Genomic DNA, 23,484 nt, shown 5'->3' on the forward strand with positions numbered 1-23,484 from the left:
AGTTAGTTAGTTAGTTAGTTAGTTAGTGAGTTAGTTATTAAAGTCTACTATACGGTGGTACCTTGGTTCTCAAACTTAATCCGTTTTGGAAGTCCGTTCCAAAACCAAGGCACGCTTTCCCATAGAAAGTAATGTAAAATGGATTAATTCGTTCCAGACTTTTAAAAACAACCCCTGAAACAGTAATTTAACATGAATTTTACTATCTAACGAGACCATTGATCCATAAAATGAAAGCAATAAACAATGTACAGTGGTGCCCCGCAAGACGAATGCCTCGCAAGACGAAAAACTCGCTAGACGAAAGGGTTTTCCGTTTTTTGACGAATTTCCCTATGGGCTTGCTTTGCAAGACGAAATGTCTTGCGAGTTCTTGCGAGTTTGTTTCCTTTTTCTTAAAGCCGCTAAGCCGTTAATAGCCGCTAATAGCCGCTAAGCGCCGTGCTTCGCAAGACGAAAAAACCGCAAAACGAAGAGACTCGCGGAACGGATTAATTTCGTCTTGCGAGGCACCACTGTACTGCAGTCACACAATCAATCAACCAGTAGTTGAACTGGGTTCCACAGTCACACACAAAAAAAGAGCCACAAAAACGCAAAATAAATAGCAAAAACAGACAGACCTCAGTGTAATACTCAAAACAGAGCACGTTCAGCTACCAAAAAAAGTTCACAAACCAGAACACTTACTTCCAGGTTTGCAGTGTTTGTGTTCCAAGTTGTTTTAGTACCAAGGTGTTTGAGAACCAAGGTACCACTGTATAGTGCTCCAGGCAGGTTTCTACACAAGTTTTAGATCAGATGGTCCTTTTTAAAATAAGGACAGAAACTGATAGGGCAAAAATCTGCAAATAACACAACCACCATAAAACACTAACAAAATCGACAGCCTCAAACACATGAACTGACACATTACAGAACCTGGCATTTTATTTGCAAATCGAAATGTCTTCACTTGCTGGAAGACAAATATGGGGTGGGTTATACAAGCAGCCTCTCCAGTCTAACCACAATGAAGGAAGGAAGGAAGGAGGCTTCTCTCAATGATTTGAGTGAAGCAGAAGGCACTTTGGGAGAAGGGGCTCCAGGAAGTGTGTAGGATCCGAGGTGCTTTCACTGGTTCCTTGGATTGTGTCCAGAAACTCACAGGCAGTCAATGCACTTGGGCAAGTCTCTCTTTCACAAACCAGCAAGCAAAATTAACACTATGAATTCACAGAAGTTTCCAAGCCATCTTCACGGGTAGACCCGGTTAAGGATGCTACAATACTGTAATGTAACTAGGCAGGTAACAAGAATACAGTGGTACCTCGGGATGCGAACAGGATCTGTTCCAGAGCCCCATTCGCATCCTGAATAGAACGTAAGACGTGACTGCGCGTGTCACGTTTCGCCACTTCCGCGCATGTGCGTGATGTCATTTTGACCGTCTGTGCATGCGCAAGCGGCGAAACCCAGAAGTAACGCGCTGGCCACATGACCCAGAAGTTGTACGCCAGCTCCCTCGGCCAATAAAGTGATGAGCGCCGCAACCCCAGAGTCGGTCACAACTGGACCTAATGGTCAGGGGTACCTTTAACTTTTATGACTGTAGTAACAAGGTCCTGATTGCAGCTTTTCTTTCCAACCAAAGCTAGTAAACGACACTCCCAGGTTCTTCCACCAACTGTGAATTAAATAGCACAAGACTGCCCAGGAGCGCCCCTAAACTTCGAACATCATTTTGAGGGCGAGGGTGATAAAGAGGAGAACCTTGTACAGAATATCACCCCCAACCCAAATTTCCCAGACCCGTTGGCCATCAACCACTTTGTCCTGGCAGGATTCATTTTACTGATCCTCAGCCAGCCCATAAGAACATTCAAGCATTCATTCAAAAGAAACCAACTGCTACTCCTGGATCAGATGCAAATACTAAACAGAGTTGGGCATGTGTTTGCTGGCGACAAAATCAATTTGGCTGGCTGCACCTTCTGGCTACTCAAAGATATTAAACAGTGTGAGCACAAGATAGAACTTTGTGAACCAATATTTCAGAGAATGGCAGCAGCCAACCAATACCACCCTGTGAAGGACTGTTGAAGAATGTGCCCTCAACTCCAGGAAAGAAAATCTATCCATCTGTCGAGGTCAGAAGGGATCGATGATCACTTACGACAAAATCCCCACCAGGAGTGACCCTCTCCCCCATCAATCTCAAGACCAATACTGCCCCACCAAGGCTACTCCATTCTTTTTCCAAACCCTGGCGTGAACCTTAGGCGATGCAGTTCTAGAACAGCGGTTCCCCCGCAAAAATTCAGCCCACCCAGCCTCTAAAAAGCATGGTTCAGAATAGCAGTTTCCATGACCCACTAAGGAAGATAACCGCCCAATAAAATTCAAAGCAGCAGCAACTCATTGCACATTTACTCGAAATCCAATTAAAACTCTCATTAATTCAAGAAAATTGATGAACTTGATCTGGTGATAGCAGCTTTTCAAAGTCTGATAGTCATTTACACCTCCAGCACCCCATCTAAGCGCCACCATTGCGAGTTGCTTAACTCCTACCCAGTGCAGAGACAAAAGAGGCTTCTTCAAAACAGGGAGCATCACGGTCTCTTCCCAGGAGGCTGGTCATGCCACAAGATACTATATTACAGCCTTTCTCAACCTGTGGGTCCCCAGATGTTGTTGGACTACAACTCCCATCACCCCTAGCTAGCAAGGCCAGAGCTCAGGGATGATGGGAGTTGTAGTCCAACAACATCTGGGGACCCACAGGTTGAGAACCGCTGCTATATAATGTTGCAGCATGAGTATGTCAACAAAATCCCGTCCTGGATTAACCCTCCTTTCCCCACAACACTTAGCAGGTTTCTCCAACCCAGTCCCTCCAGATATTTGGTCTACAACTCCCATCAGCCCCAGCCAGCGTGGGCAATGGTCAGGGACAATGGCAGTTTTATTCCAAAATCTCCAGAGGGCAGCAGGTTGTTGAAGGCTGCTGTAGGGCATAATGGAATCCAACAGGGTACACAGGTCTCCAAAAGCAGGCGCATCACAGAGGGGCAATTTGTTTAAAACGAACAAAGAAACAGAGACAGGCAGTTGCAGAGCAAATAAACACATCACAGCAAGACAGAATACACCTCAGAGCCCATGAACATTTCACTACTCTATGACCGGTGTAAACCTCAAAAAAAATGAAACCAGCTCAGTTACAGCTTGAAAAAAACAACAACACAGGAAATTCTACTTACCACAGGCAGCCTGGACTGCAGCATTTGGAGATCATCATAACCATAAATCTGCTTGAAGACAGAGAGGAGGAGGAGGAGGAGGAGGGAGAAAACACAGAAAGAAGTTGTAAGGCAGCACTCCCAAGGAACCACTTCGATTGGCAAATTCTCAATCCAGGCTCATAAAGCAAGCAGCATTTTAAAACCACCAGGTTTTTGTTATGTCAAATGTCATGCTGGCTGAACAGCATCCTTTGGAGGAAGTGCTGCACTTTTTGAAGGATAGAGTTTGCTTATTACACTACCCTGTGAAGCACAGTAGCCTGGTGCTTTTGGCTAAATGAAAATGCAATCCGTAGTATTCAGCAGAAGCAGCATCACATTCTCAAGTGCCAAGCATTTATAGAGCTCATCCACACAGTCTTCTTATAACGCATACAACAGCCCAGCAAGGTTGTATTTCTGTTGTAGATTGGGGGAAGGGGTTCTCAGGCTGAGAGAATATTGCTTTGAAATGGGGAGTGTGGAGTCCATCAACATCTAGAGAACTGCAACTCCCATCAGCTCCAGCCAGCATGGGCAATGGTCAGGAATGTGTTTTTTTCCTGTGTGTGTGTGTGTGTGTGTGTGGTGTTAGTCAGTAGCATCAGACTGGTTTTCTAGCCTTGTCTTAAGCTTTGCTGCAGTTAACTCTATAAGGGACAAACAATGCAAGTACAATGGTACTTCGGGTTACATACGCTTCAGGATACAGACTCCACTAACCCAGAAATAGTTCTTCAGATTAAGAACTTTGCTTCAGGATGAGAACAGAAATCGCGCTCTGGCAGCGTGGCGGCAGCAGGAGGCCCATTAGCTAAAGTGGTGCTTCAGGTTAAGAACAGTTTCAGGTTAAGTACGGACCTCTGGAACGAATTAAGTACTTAACCTGAGGTACCACTGTACAGCAGGATCAGACAAGGCATTCTGAATAAACATACAATTTCCCTCACTTTCATGACCCCCCCCCCAAAATCAATTCCCGTATTGGACTTTTAACTTGTGGCTGTCAAAAGAAAGAGCGAGCCTACAGTGAAACCAAGACTTCCACCTTCCTCCCAACATCAGTTCTAAGGCTATGGCTTGAAAGCAAAGCTTTGTACTTCTAAGATGCTTGTGAATGACTTTGTGAGGGGGAAACTGTCAGGGGACAATTGACAGTAAGAGCTGTTTCAACAGTGGAGCGGACTCATAGTGTTGTAGATTTGGAAGGGGCCTCAAGGATCATGTAGTCCAACTAAAGCATCCCTGACCACCCTTTCCTTGGAGGCTTTTAAGCAGAGGTTGGATAGCCCTCTGTCATGGATGCTTTAGCTGAGATTCCTGCATTGCAGAGGATGGGGCTCAATGAACCCCAGTATCCCTTCCAACTCTTGATTCTATGAAACAAAAAGTCAGTTCAGAAACTGTTGCTATACTCCAGATTAGTCAATTGAAATTCAGAGGTCAGAGGAATAAGGGCTCTTGCTGGCTGGGCCCGGCAGGAGTTGCAATCCAAAACATCTGGAAGGCCCCAGGCTGGCAAAATGGGTTGTCTTTCAGGTTCAGGGTGGGCCCAGCTGTGCATGCAACCCAAGCAGTACAACTCTCATTATCATCTTTAGAAGTGAGCCACAGAACAAGTGTCGGTGGTCTACAGACAGCCCATTCTACACAACCTGGCTGGGACAGAGAGACAGACAGACAGACAGACAGACAGACAGACAGACACACACACACACACACACACACACACACACACACACACTCTGCCCCAGACGCCTGCAACATGGAGGTGGAAGCCAAGTTCATTTGCGGGAGGCACAAGGAAACCGCTTACTGGGTAGGCTGGCAGAAGTCCTCCAGGTCCAACAATATACTGGTTATGTAACAAGGGTGGTACACCTTGGGGCAGGTTGGGGGGTGCTTTGCCTGCAGAACCAAAAGACATGTTTTTATATATAATATATAAAACAAAAATACCAACAAAAAAGGAAGAAAAAGAAAGAGAGAGAGACAAGTTTCGGGGTCTGAAATATGCTCTTTGGGCTCCTTCAGACGACGTGCTTACTCAGCATGCATCCTGATTTGCTTACATGGAGATAACTATATATTCAGTTCTTACTATTCTCATCTGAGGGTGGGGTGGCTATACAGTATGTCAAAGCAGCATTCATTCTGCATTCCTCCCAATTTGCTTGCGGGCTGTTTACACGTCTTCCTGTTTATCATTCATCTATCCAACATTTTTCAATGCGTTTCCAAACAGTGAGAAGTCCAGGTTGTGTTTGTTTGTTTTTTGTGGGGGTTTGTTGTGCTAGGATAGCAGAGCACTTCAATCCACTTTAAATGAGCAAACCTAATGTTCCAGCAGGCGCCCAATCTCTCCTGCAAAATACTGACAGTCTGGAGGCACCCTTTGACAAGCTTCAGTCACCGCTTATCCTAGGAATCTGCCAATGGTCCATCTTGCTCAGCTTTGTCTACACTTCAGGCAGCAACTTCTTCAGGGTTCCAGGAAGGGGCTGCTGCCTCCACCTTATTCCCATACCCCTATCCCAGTTCTTCTGCCTCTTCCACCTTCCCACTGATGCCTTCTTCTGGACTGCAGCAGTCTCATTTCCTCCCCATTCTGTAACCCTTCCCTGGTCCCATGTCCTCAACTTCTTGTCTTTGTCCGGGGAGGTAAACTCTCTGCAACTGGAATTCTAGACCGTGCAGTAGTTTAATTCTGAGACCAGCAGGCACGAGAAGAAAAGTTATTAAGAAGCAGTTTTCTTTGCTAGCCAGCTTTTTACACTTCCTTGGTGGGGAGAAACAATAAGCTCTCTTGTCGGTTCCCTGAGCTTGTGATCTAAGCTCCCTCCAGACTAATCATGAGCTGTAATCAAGGTTTGTCCTACGATTTACAACTCAGGTTCTCCAGGAAAGCTAAACCACCAGACTGAGTTTGCACAATACAGTACATTAAGCCAAACCAAAGCTTTGCTCAGTGCAGTGCTGTACTAGAACCACCAGGAACAATGTGGCTGTAATCTCCTCTCTGGGAACCCATATGCTCCCACGAAGCCATGGTTTGGCTCAACATGATGTGCAAAGCAGACCATTGTTTAAACTGGTTAGAGATGCACCCTTAGATGTTCTATTAAACTTAGCTAAGAAATATCAGTTCAATACTACATTGGTAGAGCGCAGTCTCCAGTGAGAGCATGCTTATGCTTAAGAAGGGACTACTTAGGCAAAAGGATGCTAGAATCTTAAGATAGACTCTCACACCCATTTTCTATTCCTTTCGACATAGTAAAGTCTACCTACATCGACCTTGGTCACAAAACGTCTCCAAATATAGACTGGCTAAACTCTTGCCAGAGTTTGGAACCGCCCATCTGAGAACATTCCAATTTAGAAGGTCTTAATTTTTCCCCCACATTCCATTTCACTTTCCAGCACTTTGCAAACTCTGTCCTGAAGGGGTCAGGAGAGCTAACTCTAAGGACAGAAAAAAGGCCTCTTATCGTAGACAGTGTAAGCAGCAGGGCTCAGTCAGAGAAGTGCAGAACTCATAATTTTCTGGAAGTGACACAAGTCCTATCTGGGAAAGTGTTTAATATCCGAGGGTAGCTGCGAGGCAATTCAATATTTCTTAAACTGTTTTATTTAAACAACAAAGTGTTGGTAAATACGATCTGCCAAGTGTTTTAAGTGACAGGGCAGGATGTAAATTTAAGCCAAGCTTGCAACTGTCTGCATCTAAACCAGGGAATGGGAAACCTGTGACGTTCCAGATGTTGTGGGACTACAACCTCCATGAGGCCCAGTCAACAAGGCCAACAGTCAGGGCTGGTGTGAGTTATAGACCACAACAGTCAGTATAGCATGAGACTCTTAATCCCAGGTCTGTGGGTTTGATCCCCACACTGGATAAAAGATTCCGGCATTGCAGGGGCTTGGGCCAGATGACTGTCGTGGCCCCTTCCAATTCTACAATTCCATGCTTCTAACACCTGGAGGGCCACAGATTTCCCACTGCTAAATAATAAAGATTGACTCAATCAAGCTAACTGCCAGCTCCCTTGATAATTTATTGTGTTTCCCATTCCTTGTGGAAACATTCAACTGAGACTTCTTAGTATGCAAGATCTGACTCCTTAAAGCCCAAGAATTTAAGGGCTATCGGCACAATCCTTGCCATGCCTGCTTAGAAGTACAGTGGTGCCTCACAAGACGAAAGAGTTTTCCGTTTTTGAGTCGTTCCGCAAGACGAATTTCCCTATGGGCTTGCTTCGCAAGAAGAAAGCCCATAGGGAAATCTCCGGGGACCTCTTTTAAATGCTGGCGGTGGGGAGCAAAGCCTTTCGCCCCCCTCCGGCCTTCAGAAGAGGTCCAGGAAGGCCGGCGGGGGCCGAAAGGCTTTGCTCCCCACCGCCAGCATTTTAAAAGCGGTCCGGGATAGCAGGGAAGCGCGCTGCGCAAGCTCCGGGGACAGGAGGGCTTTGCTGCCGCCCGCCAGCATTTTAAAAGCCCCCGGCTTCGCTGCCGCCCGCCAGCATTTTAAGATCGCCCCGGGACAGCGGAGAAGTCTCCGCTGTCCCGGGGGCTTTTAAAATGCTGGCAGTCGGCAGCAAAGCCCTCCTGTCCCCGGAGCTTGCGGGGCGGGAGGTGGGGAGAAGGGCTTTTCTTCCCACCGCCAGCCTTCAGAACAGCCTTCTGAAGGCTGGCGGTGGGAAGAAAAGCCCTTGCCCCCCCCCAGCCTTCAGAAGAGGTCGGGGGACAGACTGTCCCCGGACCTGGTCTGAAGGCGGTTTCCATAGGAACGCATTGATTGATTTTCAATGCATTCCTGTGGGAAACCGTGCTTCGCAAGACGAAAAACTCGCAAGAAGAAAAAACTTGTGGAACGAATTAATTTCGTCTTGCGAGGCACCACTGTAATCCAGAGTGTCTTACTTCCAAGGCCAGGGTGGTTAGGACTGCAGCCTCTACAGCTGTACAGTCAGTCCGCAACTGTCTCCTCTGACTGAAAGCAGCTTTCCAATGTCTTAGAGGATAGGAAGGTCTTTCCCAGCCCTGTCACTCAAGATACTTCAATGGGAAACGCCAGCAAAGATGATGAACCTTTGGGAGGCAATGCATGCACCTGAGAAACAAGCTATACCCTCTCTCCCTGTAATACTTAGCACAAGAGACCATTAAGATCCCCTGGGATTGGTGAGGAAGTATTTCCTTGTCTCTTTTGCCAATGAACCCACCCACCGTTCCATTCCTGTTCTATGCACTCACAGGGAACAGAGCCTGCTGGAACACAAATAGAACCCACTTGGCTAGACAAAAAGGCTGGGGTGGAGATCAGGGGAACTTCTGTTAAAAGAATTGTGAAAATCATACCCACAAAATATTACACATTTCGCTTTCCATGATTAAAATTTTCAGATAATTGGAAATGATTTTGGCAAGGTTGAAGAACCTGACACTTTTCTGTTTTTCCTTACAACCAGTGGTGGGGGTGGGGAGATATATATTTATATATAGACAAGGTAGCAAGTTAAATGCTTGGTAGCGGTTTCCCCCATCAAATATTCCCACGCGTTAAAAAGGCAGGCAACTTTTATTTTACAGGCCACTGTGCAAAGCATGCTGCAAAGGCGAAGTCTTTTGGAAAAGGCATAGAATTTCTCAACACAGTTTTTACGGCTGGACAAGAGGTGCTCAACAGGCAGACAAACGTCCTCTCTCGCTATATCCACACGATCGGTTAATATTGCGAACCTGAAGACACTAAGGGAGCTGCCCGCGTGGTGGGAGCCGGCAGAGAGACACTGGTCACATTCAGGCCAAGGCTGTTGGTAGAGTTGGCCATGCTGGAGACCGAAGAGGTGGTGGCCAAGGTTGAAGCAACGGAAAAGGTGGTGGAAGGCTGGAGCGCAGCAGAAGGCTGGAGCGCAGCGGAGTTCTCAACACTAGTGTGCTGGAAAGGAAAGACAAAGGCACACACAAAGAAAGGGGGTTAAAGAGCAAGCAAAGGGGGCTGGCAGGCTGGAAAAAAATGCTAAACTCTGTAAGCAAGCAGCATGAGAAGCTGGAGAGGAGGGTCTTGTGCTGCCACCCAAAAATCATTCTTAAAGTTCTATAGTACATTCTCCAGTATATTATTATTATTATTATTATTATTATTATTATTATTATTAACTTACATTTCTATACCACCCTATATCACAGGGCAGTTATCAATATGAAAACATAAAAATACATACCATAATAACAAAACAAAACAATACACCCCCAATACACAGTTTAAAAGGCCACGGACTGTTTAATTAGTCACATTAGAAGAGAAATGTTTTTGTGTGGCACCTAAAGATATATAATGAAGGTGCCAGGCAAGCCTCCCTGGGAGAACATTCCACAAATGGGGAGCCACCGCAGAAAAGGCCCCTTCTTGTGTCGCCACCCAGCATTTTGAATTGGGCCTGGAAACTAACTGGTAGCCAATGCGGTTGGGCCAGGATTGGCATCATATGCTCAAACCATCTTGCCCCAGTGCACAATCTGGACACTGACTTCTGCACCGGCTGAAGTTTCCAAACCATCTTCAGAAGCAACCCCATGCATAATGTGTTTCAGTAATCCAGAACAGACAACTGAAGTTAGGCTGTCCCAGTGCAGAAGGGGGCACAGCTAGGCCACTAGCTGAAGCTGATGGAAGGCACTCCATAACACCGAGGCCACCTGAGCCTTAAGCAACAGCAAAGGACCCAGAAGTACCCCAAGCTATGTACGCGCTCCTTCAGCGGGGGTGGTAACCCCACCAAGAGCATGCAACCTCCCAACCAGCCAGGGGAACTGATCACTAACAGTGCCTCAGTCTTTTTCAGTTTACTGGTTCTCATCCAGTCCATAACTGAGGCGAGACAATGGTCCAGCATTTCCACTGCCTCACCTGCAGATGCAAAGGAGAAGTAGAGCTGTGTGTCATCAGCATATTGCTGACAACATACTCCAAACCTCTGGATAACCCCACTCAGCAGTTTCATGTAGATGTTAAACAGTATGTTTTAACAACAGGGGGATTCTAGGATTTCTCACTTCTTGGTGACCAGCCTACTGTGAAATATGAATCTAAAAGCTATTCAAGCATCTGGGAGTTTTTACTTCAAGCACAAAGCATCAAGATAAAAGTTCTGCCAGCTGCCACCAAAATTCTGCCATCATCATTTACAAGATTATCAATTCTCTGTTATCAGCTGGCACATACAAGTGGATCTTGGATATCTCCCCTACCAACAACATCCGCTGCTGCATCACCTTGGCTGCTGCTTCTACCAATTTCAAGTAGCATCCTTCTCCAATGCTGTGCCGTTTCCCCCCTTTGATTATGGTGGAAGCTACACAGCAGGCAAACCTCAATGTCTTGAGGCACAGAGAAGGAAAAAAATTATTCAGAACTATTAGTTCTGGCAGGTAACGAGTGACAAAAAGATTGTGTATAAGGGTAACGATTCCTCACTCCAAGTCAAAAGGAAGACACCCGTTCCATTGCAAGAGAGCCTAATTTTAGGCAGGGTAGATAATTTAAGCTCTTGAAACATGCAAGGAACTTACCGTGTGCGATGTAGATGAAGACAGTGCTGAGGCAGATGAGAGGCTGCTCTGATGATTTGAGAGAGAACTGGGAGGAAAACAAGTGTGAGGGATAAGATAACTGAGGGTCAGTTCACATCTGAGTACCTAGAGGGAGGGAGGAGACTGTCGCCTGGGGACATATCTGGGGTTTTTCAAAACAACAATGACCAGCCCTGGAGTGGGCAGGTGGTTTAAGAGCTGTCTTGGTAGGTCATTGGGTAATTCTCACCATTAAAAGAAAGCCACCCACGTCTTGTAACCTAAAGGCTAGACTTGCAAACCAGAAGCTTCAGCAGGTGCAAATATAGGTGCTAAGAGTTAGCTGGTCACCAGCACCACACAAACCCAGCATTTCCAGCGGTCTAACTGGCTTCCTTTTGGTAACCAGTGGTGGTGGGTGAGCCATGTGTCTGCATCATTGTGCAACTTGGGCCTTTGGTGGAAGTGTGTCAAATAAAACTGGAATAATGTTGGCCTTGTGGAGGTTAAGGAGACACAGAGGAGCACCACTTGTGCACCTGCCCACCCACCCACCTCCAACTCACGCCCACCCCATACCACCCTGCTGTACCTGCTTAACTGGGAGAGTGAGCTGCTGACCAAGTCATTTGACTGCGGCAAGCTGGGAAGTGCTGCTGTATGCGGTGGTGCCGAAGGTAGAAGCAAAGCTGTGGTGGCCGTGGTGCTAGGCAAGGAGCAGCCTTTGGCGGGCAGGGCCGGAGGAGAGGTTTCTGTCTTAGAGGCTGGAATTGATGGAGTGGCTGAAATAAGTTGGGAAAAGCAATTCAGAGGAGGGGCACAACCAAGCTGGTTGGGAAGGTGTTTGTGTAAAATGGCACGCGCATGATAAAAACATATATCCAATCACTGGGCCATAATGGCTTTAGGGAAGCATCAGCAACTCTGCGCACTGACAAGTCCACACGGTTCTCATTATCCACACACCATGACTTGGTTTGCCCAGTGGCTGTAAATCTACTCCTAAAAGTAATGCCTCTGCCACACCATGGTTCTCTCCCTCAGCCCATTCAGCTCCCCAACAAGCAAGTGTGGCTGTGTTATTTCAGCCAAGCGGAAAACCGGCAGGAGATCTGGAAGGGGCAAAGAGCAAAACAAGAGATGATGCTGTGAGAGGTGGCGTCTGTGAACGATGATCTATGCTTCCAAGGAGCCAACAGCCAGCCAACATAGTTTTCTCTATTGTGCGCAGAACAAGCAAACCTCCAGAATAGTCCACACAGCTTTGCACAGGTTAAACACAAAAAAACCCCCAGCAACATCTTTCTAGAAGTCGTTAAAAGAGCCGAGCTATCTTGCGATTCAGATATCTGTGCACAGGACGACGGAGTGGGAATGGGAGGTGTGTGTGTACGCACGCACACACACAGTTTATTGATTGTATAAGATTCATACAACGGCCCCTTCAAGGTGGTATTTTATCAAATTCAAGAATAGCAATAAAACATGATAAAGTTACAATCAAAGTACAACCACACTGTATTACTTTCCCTTAAAACTGAATAGCAGCTATTAATTTGGAAAGGCTCCTATTTCCCAGGGAAGAGTATTTCGTAAGTGTGGGGCCATCACTAAAAAGGCCCTCTTCAGCCTAATATTTCTTATGGACAGACCAGACAGCAGGGTCTCAGTGATGGATTACAACTTTCAGACAGGCTAGTATGGGACCATGCAGTCCCTCAGACAACCTGGTTCCAAACGATTATGGACTTCAAATGATCACAAGCAGAACTGTGAACTGGGCTCAGATACAAACAGGCAGCCAGTGTAACAGTTAGAGAACTGGTGTCGTATGTTCTGCATGCTTGGCCCCTACTGGCATTTTTGCTCCCATATTCTGAAATGTTAAAGTTTCCAAATGGCCTTTAAAGGCAGCCTTATGAAGCACAATGGATATAACCTGAGTGTCACAGAGGCAAGATTAATATACTCTAGATATTGTCAGCGGCTGGGAAAACCAGTCAAAGTTGGTTAAAGGAATTCTTGCCATTGGTGTCACCTGCACTTTCACTGAATGAGGTGAAGCCACGAGCAACTCCAGGTTGTGCACCTGATTCTTCAGGAGTAACTGAACCCCATCCAAAACAGATTTCCCATCTGGCTTCTACAGCAAAATCTTTACCACTGCATCCTTTAGAGAGGCTGAACTACCTTCTCCCTCAGTTAAGTATTTATCATCTCCAAAGTCCATACTGACAGCCTGGTCCTGGCAGATTCTACTGGCCAGGAAGGACAATTCAACAAGCAAGGGGTAGAGGTAGAGCTCAGCCACCCAAGCAAATAAACAATCTATTCAGGCTGCAAAATATATAGAAGCATTCAAACCCGCATTCTGAAGCACTCCAGTCCAGTGACAGATATATCACAACCACGAATTTTGCCTCTAAGTGTCAAGTAGAATTATTTTAACGTGTTAATATATAAATCTATGTTTTATTATGGCAAAATGTGTCTCATGAAGAATCCCTGCTTAAAAGAGAACTCTAGAAGCCTCCCAAAAATGACTGCTAAGATCAAAGGCTACTACAAAGAAAGAAAAAACCCAGAACGATTCACGCAATGCAAACTTCCAAGATGTCAATGGACCACTTAATTCTTTGGCCCAAATGTGATGTTAGCCCAGTGGATTTCCTTCCTGATAAGCCTCACCCATTTCCTTACCCAGCAGTAAGGGTAAGGAGTGTCTTGTAGGTCAGCTGGTCAGATTCTCTTGGTACATTAATTACAACAACAAAAATCCCACCAAGTAAAGCTGTTTTGTACAAAAATAGCTGGAAAAGTCTGGAGGTTCCCAAGGGAAAGCTATAAGCTTTAAAAATTGACTTGCTTTCCATCCCTAGGACACGGCTGAAAAAATTGCTTCTGGGTTTTGTAATATTTTAACAGCCCTATTTTCTAAAAATACACAAAATGTAACAGCATAACTCTCTAGACGTTAGCAGAAAAGACTCAGTCACAGGATTTTCCACAGCATATTGTATCAGATATGTGCTTGGAAGGTGAACATCATAGTCTATTCATTGTGGCTTGCTAGATTCCACAGGGTTACCAAGTTGCTCTGGCAGGACTTGTTCCCCCAGACAGCCTAGCAAGTAATTTAAGGTGAAGTGTTAACTACTGTGATTGAAATAAAAAACCCAAGCAACAGTTGGAGGGGGCAAGACACATCCAAACACATCAGAGAACAATTAGGCACTCACAGTTGTGAGCTCATGGCACTTGAAGAAAAAACAAAACACTTCACTAACAATCTAGTCTGAAGTTTTAACTAGTCGACCTACGTAAAGGACCTTAAAGCAATGTACAGTGGTGCCTCGCAAGACGAAATTAATCCATTCCGCGAGTCTCTTCGTCTTGCGGTTTTTTCGTCTTGCGAAGCACGGCTATTAGCGGCTTAGCGGCTATTAACGGCTTAGCGGCTTTAAGAAAAAGGAAACAAACTCGCAAGAACTCGCAAGACGTTTCGTCTTGCAAAGCAAGCCCATAGGGAAATTCGTCTTGCAGAACGACTCAAAAAACGGAAAACTCTTTCGTTTAGCGAGTTTTTCGTCTTGCGAGGCATTCGTCTTGCGAGGTACCACTGTATTCCTTTTGAGAGCTGGTCCAGGCAGCTTCACTTGCCAGGAATGTGAATTTGAGAGTAACAGGCAAGCAAAATGCTGGGAGAGAACAAGGGAATTAGTGGGGAAACTGAAGCAAACGTAAGAAGAAAGCCCTGCAGCTGGATCAGGTCAAAGGCCCATCGAGTCCAGCTTCATTTTCATAGCAGCCAACCAGACCCCTCTGGAAACCCCAAAAGCAGAACCTGAGTGCAACAGAGGCCTCCCCACTTGTGCTCCTAAGTAACTGTTATTCAGTGGAAGTAGACTAGCCTAGCCATCTGCCATCAGACCCGAAAACCACGCCTCTAAAGAGGAGAGCAACAAATCAAGTGCTGGCAGTCAGGAGAATGCTAACTCAGTCCAGGATTGACTAAACTTCAGCCTAGCTTGGGAAATATCCCGAATGAGGCTGAAACTCACATATGCAACTGCACAGAGACCAAAAAGAGCCGCCAAATGTGCTGGCCTCACTGGCCTCACACAGGATGCCAGCTCCCTGCAGGATTGCCGCAGGTATTCTTAGTGAATGATTTTTAAAAGGGATGCAGGGTCAGCCCTGTCAAAAGTCTGGGCTTGGGCACAGGGTGCATGCAGAGGAAGCAGGAAATGGCCTGAACTCAATATGGTTAACTGCTAACACCCATCTGTACACCAGGTGGCAAGCTTCACAACAGCTGGCTTGGCTGTGAACTACTAAGGCCTGCATGGAAAACCAGCATAAGTGCTCCAAGTACAAAATACGGTCCTCACCACCCTGATCTCTGAGAGCAGAAGGCTATCAACTCATACTAACAGCAAGAAAAAACTCGTAACTCCATGCATAACAAAGGTTTAGGAACTTACTGTCCAGGGTTGGCTGTGTTCGCACACTGCTGTGTCCATTCTGGAAGAGTAATCAAATAATATTAATTAGCGTATCAGCTCTCCAAAAGTGAAATGAAACAGGTAGCCAAATCCCAGCTAACACAGCAGGAAAGGAAAGGAAATCGGCTCAGGTCATTTTTTTGTGCTAACGTGCAAAAACGGTGAGAAAAATGTGTAAGGGGCGTACGTTAAGGGGTACATTCTACTAACTCAAAGAACCTTGCGAAACATTGGGGGTAGTCCATCTAAAGTGTGGCAGGTTTTTAGCAATGTTATATTTTAAAATCCAGCTTTAACCGGACAAACGCTTTTTCAAAGTCATTGCTGTTTTCTGTTAGCCTGTGTGACGGAGCAGGCGAAAAAACAAATAAGATTATGGTTGGTCATTAATGATCCCTTCCATCTGTACGTATGTATGTTTCTCTTTCTTTCTTTCTTTCTTTCTTTCTTTCTTTCTTTCTTTCTTTCTTTCATATATCACCTTTCTGCCAAGGTGGCTTACACTTTTAAGTATTAAAATGAGTGATGCAAAATGTAAGGTTGGTCAGAGGGAGGGAGGGGATAAGTTGGCCAGAGTTTAGTGAGGATGCTTGTTAACAGGCAGGGATTTTCAAAGGTAAGTGACTATTGCTTGGCACTTTTAAAGTACAAGTTCTGCAAATGCATGTCTTGGTTTGTGTACATTATAGTGTACACAGGGTGCAGCACTCATCTCACTTTTCAGGCCGAGTGAGCCAGTGTTTGTCTGCAGACAGCTTTCTAAGTTATGTGGCCAGCACAACTAAACCACTTGTGGTGCAACAGAACACAGTGACGGAAGCCAGAGTGCACAGAAACGCCATTTACCTTCCTGCCACAGTGGTACCTATTTATCTACTTGCACTGGTATGCTTTCAAACTGTTAGGTTGGCAGAAGCTGGGACCAAGCAAAGAAAGCTCACCCCATTGTGTGGATTCAAACTACTGACCTTCTAATCAGCAAGCCCAAGAGGCTCAGTGGTTTAGACCACAGCGCTACCTGCGTCTGAGCAAGCATACCTAGACTTCCAAACATCCCCTGCTATGACAAGTGACTGTCTCTTAAGCTTATTAAGTCCTTTGAACAGTTCCTGCCAATTCATCACTGGTACTGTTTAAAGTTTTGTAATCAGTTATGCTAGTCCCCAACTCATTAGACAGTCTTCAGGAAAGACTGTGGTTCCCAGCATTGGTTTGATAATGCTGCCAGCCTACTTTGCAGGGTTGTTGCAGATTACTGAGCATATGTGCAAAGCCCTTTTGACTGCTCAAGGACTTTCAAGCTGCATCGACTCCAAAACATTGTAGCTTCATTTGAAAAGACAAAGCAATCAATATGGCATTGCTGCTAGATGCTGCCCAGCTGGGATGTAAAGAACAGTGGGATATAAATCTGATAAAATATGGCTTGTTCTTAAATGTGTTCTTTTACAATGCATCATTTTGTTGTTTGCCACCTTGGGCTCCTTTGGGAAGAAGGGAAGGACAAAAGTCTAATAAACAGAATAAAATATTTCAGTCAACGATATCTGAAGCTAAGCCTGAGACACTGTGAGCAGTATGGATGAATTAGGCCTTAGGTCATTTATCTCAACCCTGGCCTCCATAAGCAAGCTGCACTATGGTGACATTTCCACAACGGATGCTTTGCAAAGCCTACTCACCGTGACAGCAGCTGAGATTGGTTCTGATAGAGGCACGGAACTTTGGTATGTTATCCTGCTATGCACAGAGGCCTGGTCAAAGGAGGACGTGGTTGTTATGGGACTAGCACTCTGGGAGGAGCCACTGAGGCTGGCAGAAGTGATGGCAGGGGTGGCATAGGTGGGCTCCTGCGCTGTATTGGACATTGGCAAAGAGGTATTCAAAGGATCGCTGGAAAAAACAAAAGTCATTTGACATCACGGTTAACACAGATTCAGATATCATCATGAAGTTAAACAGCTCTCAAGAGAGCTGCTTTGAACCAGATATGCAAGTTTCAACAGCTTAAAATAAGAAAAGGCCTATGCTGGATGCTCACACAACTCAAAAACAAAGAGGCCTTTAAAATGAGGTTTTGGAGTCCTGCCACAAGGGCAAAGTCAAAAATTTGAGACGACCTTTGAAGTAAATCGACACCACTTGTTTCCCATGGCTCTGCGTCACTGTTTCCAGGTAAAAAGACTTTGCTCCTGGCTTTTGAGAGAAGTCCAAGGGAAGGCATAATAGTTGTGAGTGGTGTCAAGAGGGGAAATGTTTTGCCTCCCCTCCTTGCAGCATTAAAAACCCAGTTGGGCAGTCCTGAGCTCAGGGCTGGCCCAAGACATTTGGGCATCTGAGGTGAACCACAAAATGCTACTCCCCCTCCCCACTAGGAAAGAAGAGGCGAGTGAAGATCTGCATCTGGAGCAAGGGAAAACAAAGATCTACATTGGGGTCTGCTATCACAGTGGATCCTGCCGTCTGAGGCAGTCACCTCACCCTGCCACATGGGTGGGCTGGATTTGCCTGAGCTTGCTACCAAAGGTAAACACAGAAAACCAAATAGTGGCTTTCTTGGCCCCTTAGGAAAAATCCAAATACCTTATTGGGCCAATGCCTTTATTAGGCCAATTAATAAGTCCCGAACTAGTGTGCAAGCGTTTGTCCAGCCCTAAAAAAACCTCATAATCAAACTAGATAATAAAAAATACGGGGGAAGGAGGGGAGAGAAAAAAAGGCTGTTTTTCAAAACATCCATGTCTGCACCTGGTACAAGTCTTAACATGGAATGTGGGAGGAGGTAGCAGACATTCACATGTGGCCCTTTCAGGGGCTTTGTAGGTTCCACCCAGGCCTCCCAGGAAGGACACAAAAATGACTGATCCCCCATCTCTGCAAACACTGTATTTGAGAATTAGAGAGACTGAGGACCAGCAATTATAATATATGCAACCAAGGTAAAACTTAAGCCACTGAGAAGACTTAACTAACAGAACTCGCTGCCACCAGACACGATGATGACCACTAAAAGAATCGCTAGGCAATTCACAGAAAATAGCTCTATTCTGAGGCTATTAGCCAGGTTAATTAAACAGAGCCTCCATTTGCTAAAGGCAGCCTGAGATGCTGGGGACAGAAAGGGGGAAGAGATACTGCCATGCCCCGCTTTGTGTGCATCTGGCTAGCTGGATTTTTGGCCTAATCCAGCAGGACTCCTATGTGCAGCATAAGGACAACTTCCCTACTTCACAAACTCAGCTGTCATTTTACTCAGTAGGCTCACAAGGCCACAGCTGTACGAATCTGCTTTATCACTGTAACCCTGAGCTACAAAATGCTCTTGCACAGTACTCTTGTCAGTACATTAAGATGATCATCTCTGAGCGACAAAACTGTCAACGCTTGTAGCGGCACAGAGCCAGGGCACACAAGGTGTGGTGCACTTTCTTCATATACTGACTTGTGTTCTTCTTCCGGTGCATTCTCCTTTATGGCAATTTATGGCTTTGTTTGGCAGTCGGAAAATTTGAACAGAGGGTATAAACCTGGACCTCAGGTCAGCTAATTCCTCATCTCTAGCCCAAGTCCTCTGCAACACTCATGGCTGAAAAGGATGCTGTTTTTTGTTGCTATTGAGGCTTGTTTCAATAAAAGCGTGTCCCTTCCTGAACTCTTACTCCCATCTTAAGTCTTCTCATGTAGCACTTTAAGACCCAAGCCCAATGCTGCCAAGGAATAAATGGAAAGCCAAACCACCCAGAGCGGCTGGGGCAACCCAGTCGGATGCACTGGGTATAAGAAATAAATTATTATTATTATTTTGTATTGTACTACAGACAGCTGTGAGAGTTTACATAATTAGGGAGTTCACAGGAAAGCTAAGGCATTCACAGCATCCATTTCCACTTCCAGCCTGATTTTCAATGCAGGTCTTTGCAGCTAGCAAGTAATAAACCTCTTTACATTTAGAACCCTACACCCAGGATTCTCTTATTTGCAAGTAGAACTGTTTCAGCCCCGGGAGGGTTGTGCCACAGAGTCCCTAGAACAAAACACCTTTATCTTCAGACATCTTCCCTGACACAAAATCAAGCTTGGTGAGAAGCAGACCAGAGTACAGAAGCGGAAGAGTGTGCGTACTTTATGGGCTTTGGGTACAGGATGTTGTTGGGTGCCTGGCTGGTGTTCTCGTAGCTGGAAGCAGTTCCAAACTCCGAGAGAGAAGGCTCCAACCCAAACTCAAGAGCGCCAAACTGCACATTTAACCCTGATACGTCTGTGGATCCAGGCATCTCCACAGCAGAGGAAGGGATCTGAAAATGAAGGAACATGTTGGTCATCTGTTGATTTGGCACCAGAATGAATCATTTCTGCCGCACAGATGCTGCTTTGTACAATATATTTACTTTATTTCTATTTAAGGCGTGAATATCCCGCTCATAAAACAGATTTCCAAATGCAATTAAATGTATCCCCCACAAATCCCTACAACCAGAAAAACAGTGTGGTGCAATTTAACAGCAAAAGCTAGAATAATACTATTCAACAGACATTAGGAGTTCAAGAGAAGAAAACAGTCTCAACTTGACAGTCGAAAGTGCCATGTGCCATATAAGGGTCCTAGGGAAGGGCAGCGGCAACACAGGAAAGGCCCCGCTCCCCAGTCACGTGACCTCCAAAAGGCAGAGACAATGGTCCTCAGAGAAGAGCTCAAAAAGAGCAGGCAGGTTCATACCTTGGTCCCAAACCATATAACAGCTTTATGGGCCAAGACACACAGCATTTGTGCCAGGAAACAAAATGAGATGCAAAAAAACAGGGAAACAACTTTATTTCAGATTAAGGAGAGCTTGACTTTTAGGAATGTATTTGCTGCCAGTCAGTGGGAGTAATACAGATTCAGGCAAATAAAAACTTCATCTCATAGTTGCAAGCAGCATTCACACCCCCACAAACAGAGTTTGGGACAGATTTGTACAACAACGTGGCTGGAAAAATACCAAGCTCCCACCTTCTAAACATCTTAAGAATTCCCAGATTGCCAACAAGTGCATGCTGTTCAAATTTACCCTGATTTCGAAAGCTACATAGGCAGCTGCATTAACGTTTTGAAGATTATGTGATCTGCACAGCACTCAACACCTGCTAAGTTTATTAAGCAGCTTAAACTTTAAACTCCAGCATCCAGCTACAAAAGCCAGACTACCGTCTTGCACAAAACAAGCAGCCAGCTAAGGGACATTTTGAGGAAGAGCTATCAATGTAGGTTCTTCTGTCTCTAAAACAAGAGTACAGCCCAAGTGCAAATGCATTGCGCAACTGTACAAAATTAGGCTTATGGAAAGCATGTTTTAATTCATGGGACAGCAAGTTAAGGGCACCCATTTGTTTCTGAAGCTATTTTGACTCTGGTGAAAATGTTTAAGATCACCTCTCCCCACAACCATGAGCAGCAGCTTCTGTTTAAATAGTTAAGTGAACATACACACACCTTCATTATTATTAACATAAAAGTACTGTTTTTAATAGGGTTTTTTTAAAGTGTTTTATTGTTTACATATAGTTGTAAACCTCCCAATATTTTGTGAAATAGGAGTATATAAATACTTTTATACCTAAATAATACTAATAGTTATACTGCTTACTGCCAAAATAGGCTTCTCAAAAAGACACCTATATGAAGGCTTGGTGATATTGTACATTTATTTAATCTGTTAAACGGTAAAGGGTCCCCTGACCATTAGGTCCAGTCGTGACCGACTCTGGGATTGCGGCGCTCATCTCGCTTTACTGGCCAAGGGAGCCGGCGTTTGTCCACAGACAGCTTCCGGGTCATGTGGCCAGCATGACTAAGCCGCTTCTGGCAAACCAGAGCAGCGCACAGAAACGCCGTTTACCTTCCCACCGGAGCGGTACCTATTTATCTACTTGCAGTTTGATGTGCTTTCAAACTGCTAGGTTGGCAGGAATTTAATCTGTTAGGAGGCAGGTAATTAAGTGAAGCCGAGGCTCCAAGACTTTGGCCACCTCATGAGAAGAGAAGACTCCCTGGAAAAGACCCTGATGTTGGGAAAGATGGAGGCCACAAGGAGAAGGGGACGACAGAGGACGAGATGGTTGGACAGTGCTCTGGAAGCTACCAGCATGAGTTTGACCAAACTGCGGGAGGCAGTGGAAGACAGGAGTGCCTGGCGTGCTCTGGTCCAGGGGGTCACGAAGAGTCAGACATGACTAAACGACAACAACAAATTGAGTGAAGCTCTTTCACGAGTTGACGGCCTTCGCCTATGTCTAGCAAGGGCAATACTGCCAGTGCTTGAGCTCAGCAGCTTTACCCACCTTTGAAGCTGGGGGTATCCTCCGTTTTGGCGGCTTGATCTGTTTCTGCTGCGTTTGCTGGGAAGGCGCCACCTGGCTATCTGCAGACAGGTTGGGGAGGTGCAGCATTTTGCTGGCAGCCATTGAGCTGTCAACCGGTGATGGCTCCCGGGCTTTCTGTGGGGTGAAGGATTCCAATCCAGGAGGTGGGGCGGGGGCTGCCAGTGTCTGCTGCTGCTGCTGCCGCTGCGTCAGCTGACTCAGAACTGGGGATGGTTCAGGCTGGGATTTGAAGTCTAAGCACCAAGACCAAGGGGAGAAATTGAACAATTCCATCATCCCTTGCTCCAGGGACAGCTAGTTGGTCAGCAGGTTTCACTACACAGCAATAAAGTTGCTGCTTGTTCCCTCCCCCCACCCCACCCCGCTTTATTCCAAGGGGTCAATGAACACTTACCAAACTGACTGAGGATAGATGGCTGTGAAACTGGCGGTTTTACATCCCAGGATGATGTTGTGGTTGTGGAAATGGGCGAGTTTGTACTGAGAGAACCTTGCGACGGGAACTGGCCCAAGCCTGGAGATTTCAACTGGTCTAAAATCTGAGATCCAGTGGAATTGGCCAGCTTTGAAGATCCAAGCTCTCCAAACCCTGAACAGAGGACTGAAGACTAATCAGAATGGGGAGAAGAAAAACACACCAAGGTTCACTAGACTTAATACACGGCAATTCATGTTTTATAATAGATTACAGAATAATACAAATACATTATACACAGCCAGTTATTAAAAACACAAATGTCTGTGGGAATCTCTGACATCTTTAGTGTTCACCTTCTACAACAGGGGATGAGAACATTTTTGGCCCTGCGGGCCAGATCATTTATCAATGCCCACCCTGCAGAGGGCCAACTTTCGCAGGTGGGGTAGCCCACCTGTAAATCATGACATCAGCTGAGTGATAGGAGGGCAGTCCCACCCAACTGCCAAAGTTGACTTGTGGAGGTGAGAGAGATAATAATAATAAATAACAACAACAACAACAACAACTTATTTGGACCCCGCCCATCTGGCTGCGTTTCCCCAGCCACTCTGGGCAGCTTCCAACAAAGATTAAAAATACATCAAAATGTCACACATTAAAAACTTCCCTGAACAGGGCTGCCTTCAGATGTCTTCTAAATGTCAAGTAGTTGTTTATCTCTTTGACATCTGATGGGAGGGCGTTCCACAGGGCGGGTGCCACTACCGAGAAGGCCCTCTGCCTGGTTCCCTGTAAGGTTCCCTGTAACCTCACTTCTTGCAGTGAGGGAACCTCCAGAAGGCCCTCAGCACTGGACCTCAACATCAGCCCAACACGTTCCCTACAGGGAATGCCCTGGCAAAGGAGCACCCAGCACGACTCAACCCTGCCCATCAGCTGATGTTGCCCAGTATCTTCAGGGCATGGACATATGGACATGGTTCAGGCCAAACAGAACCTCCAGCCGACCGCGATTGGCCCACAGGCTATAGGATCTGAATCTCTGCCGTATAGAAACTAAGCTGAAGCACATGCAACTGTTCTTGAGCATAGAACCCTGTGACCTTTCTCCCTTCTTCTCTGTCAATATTTGGTTTGTGAACACCCTGGAGGAGAAATCTGCTTTTTTGCTTACATTACTCTGTACACTCCCATAGGAATCATTGTAGTAGTAAATATGACATAGAAAGTAGAAAATGAATACAAACAAATTTATAAATTCATGCCTATGGGATAGTTTTAGGGGGAGGGAAGGATGAAGCTATGCCAGATATAGTGAAATAGTCTTTGTTTTGAGAACGATACCTGCCTGTAC

At 45.7% G+C, this 23,484-nt stretch overlaps 1 protein-coding gene and 1 non-coding gene across 3 annotated transcripts in view; both read right to left on the bottom strand.

Moving 5' to 3' along the window:
• Positions 1-23,484, bottom strand: part of UBAP2 (ubiquitin associated protein 2) — a 58,438-nt gene that overhangs the window by 14,448 nt on the left and 20,506 nt on the right. Inside the window, exons 11-20 of one of the 2 annotated variants that reach the window (XM_028748328.2) lie at positions 22,104-22,317; positions 21,668-21,942; positions 19,469-19,641; positions 17,029-17,239; positions 15,326-15,365; positions 11,434-11,623; positions 10,842-10,908; positions 9,009-9,207; positions 5,083-5,174; positions 3,246-3,293 (exon numbers count right to left, since the gene is read on the bottom strand). In XM_028748328.2, the coding sequence (XP_028604161.2) occupies positions 3,246-3,293; positions 5,083-5,174; positions 9,009-9,207; positions 10,842-10,908; positions 11,434-11,623; positions 15,326-15,365; positions 17,029-17,239; positions 19,469-19,641; positions 21,668-21,942; positions 22,104-22,317 (1,509 nt within the window). Of the gene's footprint in view, positions 1-3,245; positions 3,297-5,082; positions 5,175-9,008; positions 9,208-10,841; positions 10,909-11,433; positions 11,624-15,325; positions 15,366-17,028; positions 17,240-19,468; positions 19,642-21,667; positions 21,943-22,103; positions 22,318-23,484 lie in introns of both variants that reach the window. The other variant, XM_028748327.2, reaches the window with a different exon arrangement.
• Positions 13,819-13,902, bottom strand: LOC114606953 (small nucleolar RNA SNORD121A). Its single transcript, XR_003709026.1, has one exon. It is a non-coding gene; the product is annotated as a small nucleolar RNA SNORD121A (small nucleolar RNA).

This window comes from Podarcis muralis, chromosome 11 (assembly GCF_964188315.1).
Source record: "Podarcis muralis chromosome 11, rPodMur119.hap1.1, whole genome shotgun sequence".
NCBI classification, from domain to species: Eukaryota; Metazoa; Chordata; class Lepidosauria; order Squamata; family Lacertidae; genus Podarcis; species Podarcis muralis.